The sequence below is a fragment of the Phyllostomus discolor genome, chromosome 7 (genome assembly GCF_004126475.2).
Source record: "Phyllostomus discolor isolate MPI-MPIP mPhyDis1 chromosome 7, mPhyDis1.pri.v3, whole genome shotgun sequence".
NCBI classification, from domain to species: Eukaryota; Metazoa; Chordata; class Mammalia; order Chiroptera; family Phyllostomidae; genus Phyllostomus; species Phyllostomus discolor.
In genome coordinates this window covers 86549540-86568708 of record NC_040909.2, presented here as the reverse complement: position 1 = coordinate 86568708, position 19169 = coordinate 86549540, and the positions used below count along the sequence as shown (strand labels likewise).

Below are 19169 nucleotides of genomic sequence, written 5' to 3'. Positions count from 1 at the left end.
AATGACCCATCCTCTGATATATACTATAATCCATTCTCTTGCACATTAGTGCTATATATAAGCTAACACCTTAATAAAAACCTAGCCAAGTGTATAAAAAGTTATTAAACCTTTGACAAAGAATCAATTTACAACACATGTCAAGAATGATAGAATATATTTATATACATTGAAGAAATACCTCTAACTGTAAGAAATTTTCCTAAGAAAATAATCAGGAAAATAGTTAAGTATTCATGTATTAAGTATTCAAAACTGGCATGTAAGATACTTTAGGCAACTTAAATGATAATCAATAGGAAAGTGTTAAAATAAATTATGATCATTCACAGAAAATATCATGCTTCTATTAAAATTTCTAATTTTCAAAACTGTTACTGACATGGAATATGCTTCTTTTATAATAACCAAAACAAAAGCATTCCATTATCTCTACACTATTTAACTTTGGTAAATATATAAAAACAACTTGATTCTGAATTAAAAACCTGGAAAATATAGGAAAAGATTAACAGTTGATATCTATAAGAGCAGAATTACATATTACATATGTTTTATCTTCCATTTTCCCATAATGTATATACTGAATATACACTATCTTCATGATTACATGCCTGGGAGCCTGTTGCTTCTCCGGAAAGCTCATGGCAGCTGCTTCTCCAGAAAGCTCATGGACAGTAGAGAGAGCACAGTACAACCAGTTCTGTCCCTCAAGGGGTAGAGCATTGGCACCTACATCCAATACTCTGTTTTTCAGCACGATGCCTGAAGGACTGGCTTCTCTGTTTGTGGATAGCCCCTGGAATACTCTAGCTATTTGAGGGCTGCTGAGAACAAAAAATAACTGGGTGGCATGCTGATACTTATTTTAGAGGACCAATGGTAACATAGCAGAGAGAGCAAGAGATTATGAGTGACCAGCAAATTCCTCTAATTAAAAATCTATAGGCACAAATCTGGAGAATACACATTGATAGAAAATGTTTTAGAGGTCCCTGAGTCTACAGCTGAGACAACCATTGAAGGTCTTTCCCTATACATAGCCCAGAAAGACTGGGAGAGGTGGGTACTTTTTTAAATGTGCATATATGAACATCAAGTTACAAATGTCATGAAGAAAGATGGAAAAATGGCCTCAACAGAGGAACAAAATAAATCTGTAGAAACCAACCCTGAACAAATGGAAGTATATGAATTAATGGAGAATGAAACAACCTTCCTAAATATCTTCAGCAAGTAAACAAGCTAGTAGCATGGTGGACTAGGAAGCTCCAGACCCTGCTTCCCCTCACAGGAATGGACATTACATGGACCAGTTGCCTTTGTGAGAAACCTAGAAACCAGCTAAGGGGTTCCTACACCCCAGGAAAACACAAAGCCAACCACATAAAACCTGGCAGAAAAATTCATGCCACTTTTTTGCTGGAACCCCTCCAACATGATTGGTAAAGAGATCACCAAGTCCCAATTTCTCTCTGGGTAGAGAAATGAGTAGAACAGATATAAAATGTTCTGATCTTTTGGGAGGAATCCTGGAAAACTGATTTCTGTCTTTCCTGGATCTAAGACAGGAATAGGTGCTACACTGAGATCCACTGAGAAACATGGTGTTCACCATGTACTGCAGGCTGCAGTACCACAAACACTCTGTGGCATTCCTTTGTAGGACTTGGCAAACTTTTCAATAAGGAGGTTACACACAGAAGCCCAGAGAACACATCTGCAGGAAAGGCTCAAAAGATCACAGAATATCCAGCTGGGCTAACTGGGGAAAGCCGTCCACATGAAAAACAGTGACACAAAAACTAGGACAGGTGGTTGATTTTTCAAATCCAAAGTCCCAACAAATGATAACAAGACATACAAAAAAGCAAGGAAATATGGGTCATTCAGAGGAACAAGTTAAATCACAAGAAGCTGACCCTAAAGAAATTGAGATATATAAATAAGTAGACAAATAATTCAAAATAATCATCATAGAGATGTTCAATGAATTAAAATAGAGAACAGAGGAACAACTAAATGAAATAAGTAAAATGACATGGGAACAAAACAAGAATATCAAAAGTAACAGAAGCTATGAAGAAGAACCAAACTAACATTCTGTAATTGAAGAATAGTACAATTGAATTGAAAAATCCACTAGAAGGACTTAACAGCCCTTAACCAGACCAGACAAAGAATTAACAAACTTTAAGATGAGACTTTTGAATTTACTGAGACACAGGAGCAAAAAGAAAAATAATGAAAAATGAAGAGAGCCTAAAGGACTTATGGGATACAATCAAATGGAACAAGATGCACATTGTAGGATTCCCAGAAGGAAATGAAAAAGAGAAAGGGGCAGATACCCCCATGATAAAAACTTCTCAAATTTGAGGAGGAAAATGTACATACAAAGTCAGGAAGCTCAATTCACTCCAACTAAGATAAACTGAAAAAGACTAAAACATAGACACACCCTGTTTTATTTTTTTTTAAATTCTCACTCAAGGATGTATTCATTGATCATAGAGAAAAAGGAAGAGGGAGAGAGAGAAACATCGATTGGTGGCCTCTGTACATGCCTCAAATAGGGATTGAACTCATAGCCTTTTGGTATATAGGATGATGTTTCAAGAGCCACCCAGCCAGGGCAACAAAGACACTTCTTAATGAAGCCATCAAATGTTCACAAACAGAATTCTGAAAGCAGCAAGAAAAAGTGACACATTACATAAAAGGTAGCTCTGATCTGCTATTCAACATTGTGCTTATAGTAACATTATGTTACATTTAAAAACTGTGGTGGAAATCTCATGTTTATGTTTTTGACCATAATAAAAATAAGCTGGCATTATCTTTTAACTTCTGAATTACTAATATTTTAATTATTTCTTCATAGAAACAGATCCTGTGAAACATAAACACACAATTTTCTATGAATAAAAGTTCCTTCAACTCTTTGAGACACCATTAATGAATCATTGATTTCTAAGAAATGGCATGTAATTTTAACTTTGAACAAAATAAAATTACTGCGTCTAAACTTCATAATTAAAACACCACAAAATGCATTTACAGAGATAACTGAAAATAGTTTCAGTCAAATTTTTGGAGGTACTTAAAATATTTTTCTAAGTATGAAGACTTGATATATTGTCCTTTATATTTAAAATGCAACTGCAGAGACAAAAGTAACCTGTTAAATTATTTAAACAAATGATTAGCATACAACTCCTTTCATGCACAAGAAATGTTATTTTCATTTTTATTTTATTCAATTACAGTTGTGCTCATTTTTTCCCATTACTTTTCCCTGCCCTACCCACCCTGCACCTCCCATATTCAATCCTCCACCCAGTTGTGTGTCCATGTGTCCTTTATACATGTTCCTTGACTTGATCTTTTACCTTCTATACCCCATTATCCACCCCCACCCCCCACCACACCTCTGGCCACTGGCAATTTGCTCTTTATTTCCATGACTCTGGTTCTGTTTTGCTTGTTTTTTTTTCTGATTATATTCCATTTATAGGTGAGATCATACAGTATTTGGCTTTCACTGCCTGGCTTATTTCACTTAGCATAATGCTTTCCAGTTCCATCCATGCTGTCATGAAGGGTAGGAGTTCCCTTTTTCTTTCTGTTACTTAGTGTTTCTCTGTGTAAATGTACAACAGTTTTTTGATCCACTCACTGATTGATGGGCACTTAGCTATTATAAATAACACTGCTATGAACATTGAGGTGCATAGGCTCTTTTGAATTGGTGTTTCAGCATCCTTAGGGTATAGTCCCAAGAGTAGAACTGCAAGGTCAAAGGGCAGTTCCATTTTTAGTTTTCTGAGGAAATCCCATACTGTTTGCCACAGTGGCTGCACCAGTCTGCATTCCCACCAACAGTGTACTAGGGTTCCCATTTTGCCACAACCTCACCAGCACTTGCTGTTTGCTGGTTTGTTTATGATGGCCATTCTGAACGGTGTGAAGTGGTATCTCACTGGCTAGTGATATCTCTCTTATGGCTAGTGATGCTGAGCATCTTTTCATATGTCTCTGGGTGTTCTGTATGTCTTCCTTGGGGAAGTTTCTGTTCGGGTCCTTTGACCATTTTTAATTGGATTGTTTGTCTTCCTGCAGTGGAGTTGTGTGAGTTCTTTACATATTTTGGAGATAAAATCCTTGTCTGAAGTATCATAGTGAATATATTTTTTCATATAGTTTGTTCCCTTTTAATTTTATTGATGTTTTCTTTAGCCATGCAGAAGCTTTTTAATTAATGAAGTCCCATTTGTTTGTTCTTTGCTTTATGTTCCTTGATCTGTGGGATGTATTGGTGAAAATATTACTGTGTGAATTATCTGAGATTTTCCTACCTATGTTCTCCTCTGGGACTATTGTGGTATCACAACTTATATTTAAGTCCTTTATCCACCTTGAGTTTATTTTGGTGTACAGTGTAAGTTGGTTGTTTAATTTCATTTTTTTTGCATGCAGCTGTCCAGATCCCACAATGCCATTTGTAGAAGAGGGTATTTTTATTCCATTTTATGCTCTTGTACTCTTTGTTGAGTTTAATTGACCACGGAGATTTGTGTTTTTTTCTGGACTCTCTATTCTGTTCCATTGGTGTATGTGTTTGTTCTTTTGCCAGTAGCAGACTGTTTTGTTGACCATGGCATTATAATATAGTTTGACGTCAAATATTGTGATCGCTCCTACTTTTTTCTTCTTTCTCAAAGTTGCTGAGGCTATCCAGGGTAGTTTATAGCTCCACATAAATGTTTGAAATATTTGTTCTATATCTGTGAAATATGTTATTTGTATCTTGATAGGGACTATGTTGAATCTATAGATTGCTTTGGGCAGTATGGAAGTTTTGATTATGTTAATTCTTCTACTCTGTTGACATGGTATATTCTTTCACTTATTTGTGTCTTCCTTCAGTGGTCTGTAGTTTTCTTTATGCAGGCCTTTTAACTCCTTGGTTAGGTTTATTTCTAGGTTTTTTATTTTTCTTGTTGCTATTGCAAATGGGGTTGTCCCCTAATTGCTGTTTCATTGTTGGTGTAAAAAATGTCTTTGACTTCTGAATATTGACTTTGTATCTTGCTGCTTTGCCAAATTCATTTATTAGGTCAAGTGATTTTTTTTGGTGGATTCTATAGGGTTTTCTATGCACCATGTCATCTGCAACCAAAGACAGTTTTACTTCCTCCTTTTCAAGTTGGATGCCTTTTATTTCTTTTTGTTGTGTAATTACTATGGCTAGGATTTCTAATACTATGTTGAATATGAGTGGTGAAAGTGAACATACTTGTCTTTTCCTGATCTTAGTTGGAAAGCTTTTAGTTTTTGCCCATTGAGTATGATGTTGGCTATAGGTTTCTCATATATGGTTTTATTATGTTAAGGTAGCTCTCTTTACTTCCACTTTGTTCTTTTTATCAAAAATTGGTGCTGTACCTTATCAAATGTTTTCTCCATCTATTGATATGATCATGTAATTTTTGTCTTTCTTTTTGTTTATGCGATGTGTTATGTTTATTGATTTGATGATATTGTACCATCCTTGCATTCTTGGAATTATTCCCATATGATCATTGTGTGTGATGATTTTAATGTATTGTGGGATGTGGTTTGTCAATATTTTGTTGAGTATTTTAGCATCTATGTTCATCAGCAATATTGGCCTGTAGTTTTCTTTGTTGTGCCTTTATCTGGCTTTGGGATAATTCTCCTGTCAAATCATCTGGTCCTGGGCTTTTGTGTGTCAAGAGTTTTGGTTTTCTTTTTTTCTTTTCTTTTTTTTTAAGCTTTCACTTACTAGTTTTACTTATTTTCCCCATTTTTTCTCTTTGTTTTATTGTTGTTCAAGTACAATTGCCTCCATTTACCCCCTTGACTCCCACCCACATCAGCCATCCCTACCTATCACTGTTAACCCCCTGTTTCCAGCTATTATTGGTGTTCAGGCTTTCTGCTCCTTCATTCAGGTTTGGAAGATTATATTTTTCTAGAAGTATGTCCATTTCACTCAGTTTTTTAAATTCCTTGGCATAAAGTTCTTCATAGTAATTTCTCACAATCTTTCATATTTCTGTGTTATCTGTTGTAATCTCTCCTCTTTCACTTCTGGTTTTGTTTATTTGGGTCCTCTATCTTTTCTTCCTGATCAGTTTTGTTAAAGGCTTGTTGATTTTGTTTATCTTTTTAAAAAACAAGCTCCTGGATTTATTGATCCTTTGCATTGTTCTTTTAGGCTCTGTGCCACCTAATTCTTCTCTGATCTGTATTATTTCTTTCCTCTACTCATTCTGGGCTTTGTTTCTTGTCCCTCCAGTTCTTGTAGATGTAGGGTTAGGTAGCTTATTTGAAATGTTTCTCTCTTTTTAGGTAGGCATAAAGAATCATGAAACACAGTAAACTTGACTGTGGAACTGTAGATCTATGGAAGCCTAGAGAACTCCTTATATAATAATTTTAGGAAAGACTCATTCTATAGATTTCAGAAAATTCATATGAGAGATTAGATTTTCTGAATCACCTGAAGGAGGTTGCAAATATACAAACAGAAAGTAATATCTGCTTTGGAAAAATTTGGAGGGAAATTTGTAATTTAAAGACCAATCTTAGCCTTGACCGAGTTGCTCAGTTTGTTAGAGCACTGTCCCGATATACCAAGGCTATGGGTTTGATCCCCTCTCAGAGCACTTATAGGACTCAACAAATGAATGCATAAAATAAGTGGAAAAACAAATCTCTCTCTCTCCCTCTCTCTCTTTCTCTCCTTCTACATTGCTCCCTCTCTTTCCCTCTTGAGCTCTCAAAAAAAAAAACCCCTCTAATAACAGATACTATTTTTAGGAACCTGGAAGTGACAGGGTACACTGGGTGTAGAAGCAGAGATGGTTTGGGCCATTAAGACATAGAGCCACAAGGAAGTCAAAGCATATCTGGGCCCCAAGGAGGTAGTCCTATCACCAAACAGCTTCATGCTGCATGGGGCTGCATGACACAGCCCCACATGGAGGGAGCATGGAGGTCTGTGTTGTTTCAGCACCTCTGCAAATACACACTCCCCCATTTGGGATTTACCTGGCTCAGTGGGGCCGCACCATTTTCCAGGGCAGGGCTGTAGTCCACCTTTAGTTGAACAAAAGGTTGCATGTCCTCGGGGTGTCCATGTGACACAAGCCCAGCTAGGGAATTCATAGCACATTTTTCTTGGAACAATCAGGAAGAAAATCTCTTTCACAAGGATTGTTGACTGTGACAAAAATGTGCCCTGTAACTATTTTTGCCATAACATAGTGAAACTTATTTAAAGAGGGAACAAATACAAAACAAAAAAGAACCAAGAAATGGAACAAACAATTGGAATGAAATCAGTTTGGAGCTTGGATCCAGGCACTCCTGAAACATAAGTTCCTATATTCCCTGTTACGTGCACCTGTGTTTCAGCAGAAGGTTCAGAGATCTCCCACATTTTTATAAAATGCTTTAATTTACATTTAATTGAAAATGTGAAATTATGTGAATGATTAAATTTTAAAATTATTTTATTGAGTTTAACATTTAATTTTTAGTTAATAAATTTAAATTTTAAATTATTTTAACATAATTGAATATAATTAAATTTAAATTATTAAATATCTTGAGATTTCTTCTTTACCCATGTATTATTTAGAAGTATATTGTTTAACTTCTACATACTTTGAGGTTTTCCATTTACCTTTCTGTTTTTAATTTATGAGGAATTTTACCAAAAAACATGATTTATTTATTGAAAACTGTATTTGTTCTTACATGCTTAAACTTCAGTCACCTTCCAAGTACTCTCCATTTGATGCAATACACCTATTGAGATGTTTTTTCCACTGCTCGAAACAGTTTTTGAATTCATTGATTTTGATGCCTTTTAGTGCTTCTGCCATTTTTTGTCTCACCTCTTCTACATCAGCAAAATGTTTCCCTTTGAGGACTTGTTTCACCTGGGTTACAATAAACAGTTGCTTGAGGAAAGATTGGGTGAATGGAGAAGGTAAGGCACAGGTGTCATGCTGTTTTTTGGTCAAAAACTGCTCAACAGTGAGCATTGTGTGGGCAGTCACAATTGTAAATTACTCATAATGAAATGGGAAAATGCACTGAAAAAATTTACTGAAGCCAAACATAACCTCTCACAACAATGTCAGCTGGTATACTGATACAGATGACTTCCTTAAACACCTAGCAGGGGAAGCCTGTACCACAAGGGACTTACCTTCCAGAAGATAAGTCTGTATTTTGAGGGGGAACCCCCCTGGTATAGGTAATTCCATTGTGATCTAAGAGCAGATCTGTCATTTCTATTTTTTTTTAATTTCTGAAGTCGTGTTTTATGTCTTAGAATGTGGCCTGTCCTGGTGAATGCTCCATGGAACTTGAAAAGTATGTGTCCTCTGCTGTTGTTGGATGGATTAATTTGTAGATGTCCATTATGACCAGTTGACTGATAATACTGAATTTAATTATGTCCTTACTGATTTTCTTCCTGTTGGATATTTCCTTTTTTGAGGCTTCTCATATGCCTCATCAGAAAAATCCAAGTTAAAACAAAGAAATGACACTACAAATCTACTCAAGTAGACAAAATCTAGAGTGCTGATAATACCCAATGTTGGAAAGAATGTAGAGCAACAAACACTCTCATTCACTGCTAGTGGGAATGCAAAATGGTGCAGCTACATTGGAAGACAGTGGTTTCTTATAAAACTAAATACATTTGTATCATACAATCCAGTAATTGCACTCCTTGATATTTACCCAAAGGAGCTGAAAACTTTGTTCACAAAAAATCTGCATGCAGATGTTTATAGCAGCTTCATTTACAATGCTAAAATCTGGACTCAATTAAGATGTCCTTCACTCAGTGAGTGTACAGATAAACTGTGGTATATCCAAACAATAGAATATTATTTAGCATTAGGGAAAAAAATGAGTTAGCAAACCATTAAAAGATATTGAGATGCTTTAAGTGCATATTATTAAGTGAAAGACACCAGTCTGAAAAGGCTACATGCTATATGATTCATATTACATAACATTCAGAAAATAGCAAAACCATAAAAAAATAATGAAAAGATCAGTGGTTGCCATGAGTTAAGGAGGAGATAGAAATGACTATGTAGTACTCAAAGAATTTTGAAGGCAGCAAAATGCTGTGTATGATACTCTAATGGTGGGTAAATATCATTATACAGTTACCCAATTCACAAAATGTCCAAACCCAGAAGTCAGCCCTAATGAAAACTCTGCATTTGGTTAGAGATATTTCACTGTAGGTTCAATTATACCAATGTACCACTCTGGCAGTGTATGCTAATAGTGGGAGATGCTATGCAAGACTGGGGACAGGGGTATGTGGAAGATCCTTGTACCTTCTCCTCAATTTTCCTGTGCACCTAAAACTGTTCTAAATAGTAAAGTTTAATTTAAAATCATTAAGTGAATTGTTATGTTACATTAGAAAATACTCACTATCATGCAAAGAGACCAGTAAAGGAGAAATAAGGGAACAAAGACACAGGGATGAGTAGCATCCTTAAGTGCAGCCTGGTTCTGGGATGCTCAGGATTAGGTCGTAGAACTAAGAGTTCTGATACCCTGTGTAGTTCATTGATCTGAAAGAGACTGATGTCAAAAAGCTAGGATTTATAGTATAGAACTTCTAACTTCCATTAGGTACAGCTTCAAAATAAATAATTCTGTGGTTCAAAGTTTCCAGTTTTAATTTGGGAAGACTAGGTTGTTGTTTATTTTGAATATTATTATATTGTCAATGTTATATCTTTCAGAACTAAATTGATTACAATATTTTTAATATCTCTGGTAATTATGTTTGTTATATCAAATCCTATCTGGAGCCCTGGCTGGCGTAGCTCAGTGGATTGAGCGCAGGTTGCGAACCAAAATGTCACAGGTTCAATTCCCAGTCAGGGTACATGCATGGGTTGCAGGCCATGATCCCCAGCAACCGCACATTGATGTTTCTCTCTCTCTCTCTCTCTCCCCCTCTCTCCCTCCCCTCCCTCTCTGAAAATAAATAAATAAAATCTTTTAAAAAATCCTATCTGGAAAATATATAAGCAGAATAACATTATGATGTACATCAATAGTACATTGAGGTGTTATTTACCACTTTTTTATACACATAATACACATGGAAACAGGTGAGAACAGCTAATTGCCATTTCCAGCCTGACACACCTGAGAAAAACACCTGTGAATAGTTTCATTGGTGTGATACAAACCAGATAGGCCTAAATTACAAGCAACATTGGAAATGTCCATTACAGACAGACTCCCCTGGCATTTGACCCCAAAATAACAAGACTTAGGTTAACAAAGATGAAAATGCCAGAAATAAGCTTCATGTATTTCACAGATTACTCAAAATTAATCCTAAATTCTATCAACCTTTTGAATAATTAACTTAATCTCTCTGAAACTTCACCCAATACACATTTCTAACATAAGATGAAAACACACTTAATTATGGTTTGGAAATCACACTACTACTAGTTTTAAACCTAGATAATGATGATGTTACTTGAACTACATTCTCTACATTCATTTTCTGATAAAAATTCAAAACAAATCTTGAGTAAAGTTTAATACTATTATATCTAATGCTTCTTTTTGATATATCAAGTTTGTCAGTGCCATAAAAAATTAAGTTAGATTCACAGGAATTATTCTTCACCTTGGTATGTTTATCTATAGGAGTCATAGTATTTCAGGTGAAAGAGGCTTTAAAGATCGTCTAGCAAAATTGTCATTCGTCCTCAAGAAGGGTAAATTATTTTTAAAACCATATAAATGTAAGCATCACATATTTATGTTTGTTAAAATAATGTTTCTTTGGACTTATTCAATGTCATCACAGATTTTCAAGGGCAATAAACAGTTTCCACCATTATTTTTAAAGATATTTTCCAAAAAGAACTTGAACCTAGCATTAGTCTCCTAAGCTGTGTCAACACCTTCTGATCTCTTTCATGCTAAATTTAAATATTTTACATTGATATTTTAGAGTGAGACAAATATTTATCATTTGTAATGAAATACATTAAAAGCACACCATTATTCCCCTTTTGTGAATTTTGTCTTCTTTTGATTAACATAATTCAAAATGTCTCTGATTATGGTTTCTTTCCCCCTTTTAAATCACCTTAAAAATATTAATGTCAGCTCTGGCTGGTGTAGCTCAGTGGATTGAGTGTGGGCTGCGAACCAAAGCATCGCAGGTTCAATTCCCAGTCAGGGCACATGCCTGGGTTGCAGCCCATGACCCCCAGCAACCACACATTGATGTTTCTCTCTCTCTCTCCCTCCCTTCCTTCTCTAAAAATAAATAAATAAAATCTTTAAAATTTTTTTTTAATATTAATGTCTTAGCATATTGGCAAGGCTGAGATACTATTTTCTTATACAAAAATGTCCTAAAAATAAAGCATGGACCAAGGTATGAAATCTCTGATACAAATTGGGGAAACCAGAATGAAGCCAAAACATTCACATTAAAAAAAAAAAACTGTTTTTTTTATAATACAGATGTTGAATTCAAAAGTACTCAGTTCTCAATATTTTACAAGTCAGTTTACTACTTGCCTTCTATATGTACTATTGTCTAAATAAATGAATAAAATGGCATTTATATCTCATCAGCAAAAGTTTTATGAAAAAAATGCAAAATGACCAATATCCAATTTTTAAAAGCAAAAGAAAGGTATATATTTCACTAAACAAGGGCTAGACACTGTATTTTAAAAAATGATAAATACTGCTGAAGGGGAAGGATCAAGTCAAGGAAGATGTATAAAGGACCCATGGACAAAGCCAATGGGGGAGGATTGAAAGTGGAGGCTAGGGAGTGAGTAGGGCAGGGTAGAATAATTGGGGGAAGTGGGGACAACTAATTAAATAACTAAAAAATAAAGGTAAAAATAATAAAACACAAAATAAAAGTAAAAATATAAACAACAACACTGTATTGAAATTTGGAACAAATTCAGAAAAGGATTTAGAGTCTCACCAAATTGAATTGGTTGATTAAGTATTCTCAGTTTTTGAAGCACAAACCTTAACTATGATGATATTTCCTTTTTCCAATAAAAGAAACCTCTGTTCACACTATGCTGACCCTCACCATTCTATTATAGAATGACTCTCTCACAGGACATTTCTTCAGATACAAGAATTTCTCCATCACATGTTTATTATTAGAACAGTGGCATCATGGGACTTATAATTCAAATTCATTTTTTAGAACTTCAATTTTGTACTTAATTCAGAATGTTCATCTGCCCCATGATCCATAGTCCTCACTACAGTTATGGCTCTGGAGGCTTGAGGTGGAAGTGTTTCTTTCAAGCACTTCCTCTCTGTTATAATGTTAGTACTGGGTCACCCTGTGTGTGACTACAAAGCTCTCCCTTGTTGGGGGCTTACTCCTGTGGAGCAGAGTGATTCCTTACCAAAGGAAGTCTGGGCTTTGACCCAACTATAATTGTTCCTCTTATACTGGTATCTTAGTCAGATAACAGATACCATAGAGGGGTAGCAAAAACAACAAATAACTCTCTCACAGTTTGGGAGGCTGTGAAGTCCAAGATCAAGGAACCTGGTTTACTGACAGCTGCCAGATTGCTGTGTTTTCACAAGGCCAAGAGAAAGATATTACCTCTCAGGTCTCTTCTTATAAGGACACTAATCCCATTCATGAAGGCTCTATGTTCAGAGCTAAATTCCCTCCCAAAGGTCCTACCCCCAAATAGCATCATGTTAAGGATTAAGGGTTCAACATCTGAACTTTGTGGGACAAAAACAATCATTCTATAGCATTTGGCATCTCTTATTTGGTGGGTTCTCCCAGACAGAAAAATAGAAAAATTGTACAGAAGGACACAATGTCACCTGCACTTGTGAAAATGTAACCCAGGAAATGCACACATCATTGCCATGTCATGCTAGATATCAGAAATGTGCAGCTACCACACACCTTGACCTTACCTATTCTCTATCATTGTATTTCCACTGATAACATATAGCACAGGTACAAAGAAGCTACTTGTTGCTTTAGTGGGGTTCAACCAGGAGAACAGGAAACAATGACCCTGACATCTTGTTGCATTCATCTTTTTTCAGTTTTGTCCCCACACTGACTGTTGGGATAGGACAAGCGTAGGCCTATAGCGGGGCAGCAAGATGTGCAAATAAGGACAGTGGGAAGATCACTCTCCAGGCCAACTAAGAATGATTTTATAAAAACTGGTAATAATATAAATTCTTGATTCAAAGATAACATTAAATGAACTGAACAAACACTCATGAAAAAAAAGTGTATAAAACATTAAAACTATGAAAAAACTACAAATTCCAATAGTATAATATTATGCAAGAAATTACCAAATTGCATTAAACTCACCATGACCTGGAGGAAATCTTTTCCATTTAACAAGAAGAACTAGTTCATATATGGATAAAGTAGGCCATTCCTCATAATATGGACACTTACGAATTAATTTCACTATTTGTTTATTTTCAAGTTTTGTTTTTTCCTAGAAAAAAGTCATTATCAAACTTTATATTAGGTAATTTAAAGAGAAGAAAAAAGATAGCAGATAAATGTCAGTAAAAGAAAAATAAAGGTTACATGATATAAAAATACAATAAAATACTTTTGATTTTATAGGAGCATCATTCTATGACCAAATAACCATAATGAAATTTTAATTTTCAGATGTAATACTAAAATCTTATTTTTCCACATTTCATAATAATTTAGATGCTGTGTTTTTGCATGTTTGGACAACAACTCTGATGTAGTCAAGACTAAACACAAAAGTTCAATTGATAGTATTAAATTAGTAATAATATTGTAAACATAAAAAACAAAGCATACAAAGAAGATTGTTTTTAAAGCCAGCCACTCTGAAATCAGGAATTTGGAAGGAAGTTGAACTTTGAGAAAGTTATCAGTGTCACCAATGCTAAAACCATCTTACTGAAAGAAACCACGACTCTTAGAGAACCAAATCAAGAAGGTGGGCATCCCTTCCATATCCCTTCTACATAAGCACCCAGCCATGGTTTAGCTGTTACATGCACAACATGACTGGTCATTGAGACAAACTTCCTCTGCCAGCCAGGCAGGGAGAGTTAGGAGAGGGGACAAATTTGCATTTGACTAAAAGAGAACAAGTTTTTAAACTTGAAGTAAAAAAGTTAAAACAGCAAAATTAGGGGATAGAATTAAGTAGTGATCACCTAGTTGTGCAGCCCTAAGTTACACTATGAAACAATGTTCCAGTCACACCCAAGTTAATTTTTTCTAAGGTAGACTGCAGAGATGTAGAGGTCTGTCTCCTTGGTTGTCCTGGTATTCCTAACATATAACATGATGTTGACACCACAAAATATATATTTGTTGAATGAATAAATAAATTCTGAATTCATAAAAAAACAAAGTCATCAAAAATATACATAAAATACTATATACATAAAACCTAGTTTTATACTTAAATTACCCATCACTATAAGAGGTTTAAGTGACAGTCATAAAATAAACATTTTTATGTTGGGTAGGCCAAGTCAAATTAAAAATAAGAGAGATATGAATGTGTGTCCAAAGAGGCAAAAGTTCTATTGAATTTACTACCATATCATCTTCATACATAGATTAGATTTGATCATACCAATTTTAACTTGGCATAATTCTTTGCAGGGATCTTAAGAATTTCACAATCTTCTTCTGTCACCACTGAGTACTCCTTCAGTTCTGACTGAACCTGAGCTGTAACTTCCAGGGTTCCAAAGGTGTTCCATGGTCTAAGCTATCAAAAAAAAAAAAAAACAAAGTCAACTTAAACTTCATTATCACATATCAACATTAAAATACCAATGATGGTGATAACAGCAATGTAGGCAAGTCTGCAAGTCTGTGAAGGAAAGGAGTCTGAGCAGCTTCGTATGGGTGTCCTGCTTTCTCCATCAATGTACACACCAAAGCAAGAAAACATTTCTGTTTTTTTACTACAGTAGGAAAACAACTTAGGATATTATTCTGTGCTTTTGTTAAATATTAAGCTTTTAAAATACAATCATATTAATATAATCTATTCATTTTTCATTTCTGTATGACTACACTTAAATTACAATTCATTTTTGTTGATAAACATTTGTGTTCTTATTGGTATTTGATATAAAACAATGATAATATGATCATTAGTGTACAAGTCTCTTCATTTCATACATAACTATATCCATAAAATATATGACTAAGAGTATAATTTATATGTTACAGAATGTGTTTGCACTTTAACATCTGTTTAACTACTTTACATCTGATGCAAGTTCTAGCTAGCACCCTCTATCCTGAAGCATAATGGACCCAGAGTCTGTTTCTGCACAAATATTCCAACATTTCATATTATCTAATTTTTAATATTTTCCAATTTGGTAGTAATATGATTTATTGAACTTTTTATTTATTTACATTTACTTTTAAATGTAAAAATTATTACCTTCATATTTCCCAGGTTGCTAGTGGTAGAGCACTTTTGCCTTTTCCAATTACCTAATGCATAGTTTGTGTTCTATAAAAGGTTGACTGTGGTGGGGCAGGGCAGGGGAGAGCAACAGGGATAAAAAGTGGGAAAAGATTCTGCCCAAAATGGAGGTGTAGGTAGACATGCTTCACCTCCTTGTACCAAAAGAAGGAAACAAGCAATTAAAAAAATTCAGAACTATAAGAAAATTGAACTGTATAGAAGTCTGATAACCAAGGACTTAAAAAAGAAACATTCATCCAGACTGGTAGAAGGGGCAGAGATGGGTAGTCTGGGCAATGGAGAGGACATGTGGCAAGGCTGTTGTTTCAGGACTGGGCAGTTGCACATTCACATTAGAAAAACTGGGAGGAACAATGAGGAATTAGGCAGACTTAACAATCCAGGGTTCCAAAATGTGGAAAATAAAGCCTCAGAATCTTTGGCTGTATAAGCCTTTGGGGGTTCTGCATAGGAGAAAATGTCAGTCTCTTCAAAGCTGGTCAAGAGCCCAGCAAGTGGCATTGTTCCCTCTTTCACCCTTCTCTGACATACAGCACCACAATGCAGTGAATTGTGTTGCCCTGGCCTGGAAAATACCTAAGGCTCCACTCCTGACAATGTAACAGATGTGCTGAGACAAAGAAAAGCAGCCCAAATGAAAGAACAGATCAAAACTCCACAAAAATAACTAAGTGATGAGAAGACAGGCAACCAATCAGATGCAGAGTTCAAAACACTGGTAATCAAGATGCTCACAGAAATTATTGAGTATGGTCACAAAATAAAGGAAGAAGTAAAGGCTATACAAAGTGAAATAAAGAAAAATATACAGGTAACCAACAATGAAGGGAAGGGAACTGGGACTCAAATCAACAACATGGAACAGCAGGGAGAACAAACATTCAACTGGAACAGAATGAAGAAATAAGAACTCAAAAAATTGAGGAGAGGTTTAGGAACCTCTGGGACAACTTTAAACATTTCAATATCCAAATCATAGGGGTGCAAGAAGAAGAGGAAGAGAAAGAAATCAAAAACTTATTTTAAAAAATAATGAAAGAAAACACCCCCAATCTGGTGAAGAAAATAGACATACAACTCCAGCAAGCTCAGAGAGTCCCATACAAGTTGGGCCAGAGTAACACACTAAAACACATCATTAAATTGCCAAAAATTTAAGATAATGAGAGAATCTTAAAAGCAGCAAGAGAAAAGAATTACCTATGAAGGTGTTCTCATAAAGCTATCAGCTGATTCCACAGAGAAACCTTACAGGAAAGAAGGGACTGGAAAGAAGTATTCAAAATCATGAAAAGCAAGAACTCACATACAAGATTACTCTATCCAGCAAAGCTATCATTTAGAATGGAAGGGCAGACAAAATGCTCCCTTGATAAGGTAAAATTAAAGGACCTCATCATCATAAAGTCCTTATTATATGCAATGCTAAAGGGACTTATCTAAGAATAAGGAGAAGATCAAAGTGTGAACAGTAAAATAACAATAAACTCACAACTATCAACAACTGAACCTAAAAAAAAGCTAAGCAAACAACAAAAAGGGTAACAGAATCACAGAAATGGAGATTAGATGGAAGAGATCAGCAGGGTTGAAAACAGGAAGAACAAGAGAAAAGGTACTGAGAATAAGAAGTATAAATGTTAGGTAGAAAATAGGGGGAAGTTAAGAATAGTGTAAAAAATGGAGAAGCCAAAGAACATATACATATATATATATATATATATATATATATTCTTATATGTATATATCCCATGGACATGAACTTGGGAGAGGAAATGCTGGAGGGAATAAGGGTACTGGGTGGAGAGGGATAAAGGGGATAAAAAGAATGGGACAACTGTAATAGCATAATCAAAAATATACTTTTAAAAATGTAATACCTGTAATTGAAGAATAAAAAATTAAGAAAAAAAAAGGTTGACATATGTTTAGTGTCTTTTTCTTTTAGATTTTCAGGTCATTATGTGTCCCAGACAGTAATCCTTTACCATCTTTTTGTATTAAAAATATCTCCACCTGAGGACTTACAGCCAAGATGGAAGCATAGGTAGACACACTGTGCCTCCTCGCACAACCAAAATAAGAATAACAATAATTTAGAAACAAAATAACAATTAGAATTGACAGAAAATTGAACTGTATGGAAGTAAAATAGACACATTCATCCAGATGCGTAAGTGGGACAGAGTCAGAAAGCTGTGTGGAGGGGGTCACAGCACAAAAACTGGTGGCACCAAGCTCACAAGGCACCCTGGGTGTGCCAGGTACCCAGGGCACACAAGACAGCAACCAGTGGACCCTGGGTGTGCAGGCGGCAGATGGCAGACCATGGACGTGGGGTGGCAATGGCAATGGGCAGACCCAGCGAGACAGCGATTGTGAAAGGAGGCATAGCAGCAAGGCAGCTGGCTGACCAGGCAGTCCCACATTCATGCATAGATAAACCAGGTGAAACTGAGCAGTGAGACAGACCATGCAACGCAGGGCCCCAGTGCCAGGAAATAAAGCCTCAAATCACCAACTGAAAACATGTGAGGGTTGAGGCACAGGGAGAGACTCCCAGCCTCACAGGAGAGTTCATTGGATAGACTTACAGGGTTCTAGAATGTACACAAGCCCACTCATACAAGAATCAGCACCAGAAAGGCCCAGTTTGCTTGGCAGAAGTGGTGGAAGGGACTGAAAGCTGACAGAGAGCAGAGCAAGCACCATTCTTCCCTCTCAGATCCTGCCCTCACATACAATGTCACAACCCAGTGACTGGGTTGCCCCACCCTGGTGAACACCTAAGACTCCACCCTTCATAAGTAACAGGTACATCAAGACAAAAAAATATGGTCCAAACAGCAGAACAGATCAAAACTCCACAGCAAATACAACTAAGCAACCAAGAGATAGCCAACCTATCAGATGCACAGTTCAAAGCACTGGTGATCAAGATGCTCACAGAATTGGTTGATTCTGGCTGCAAGTTAGATGAAAAAATGAAGGCTACGCTAAGTGAAATGAAGAAAAATGCACAGGAAACCAATAGCAATAGGAAGAAAACTGGGACTCAAATCAATGGAGTGGACCAGAAGGAAGAAAGAAACAACCAAACAGAAAAAAAAATGAAGGAATAAGAATTTTTAAAAAATGAGGAGAGACTTAGGAACCTCCAGGACATCTTTAAAGGTTCCAACATCTGAATTATAGGGATACCAGAAGGGAAAGAGGAAGAGCAACAAGTGGAAAAGTTATTTGAACAAATAATAAAGGAGAACTTCCCCAATCTGGCAAAGGAAATAGACTTCCAGGAAGTCCAGGAAGCTCAGAGAGTCCCAAAGAAGTTGGACCCAAGGTGGAACACACCAAGGCACATCATAATTACATTAGCCAAGATTAAAATTAAGGAGAGAATTCTAGAAGCAGCAAAAGATAAGAAGACAGTAACCTACAAAGGACTTCCAATCAGACTGTCAGCTGATTTCTCAAAAGAGATCTTGCAGGCAAGAAGGGGCTGGAAAGAAGTATTCAAAATCATGAAAAGCAAGAACCCACATCCAAGATTATTCTATCCAGCAAAGCTTT

General features: G+C 35.8%; 1 protein-coding gene across 1 annotated transcript in view; it reads right to left on the bottom strand.

Moving 5' to 3' along the window:
- The window catches only part of CNBD1 (cyclic nucleotide binding domain containing 1), a 288454-nt gene that overhangs the window by 15228 nt on the left and 254057 nt on the right, over positions 1–19169 (bottom strand). The window contains 2 exon segments of the mRNA XM_036031672.1: positions 13454–13586; positions 14724–14861. Of these exon segments, the coding sequence (XP_035887565.1) occupies positions 13454–13586; positions 14724–14861 (271 nt within the window).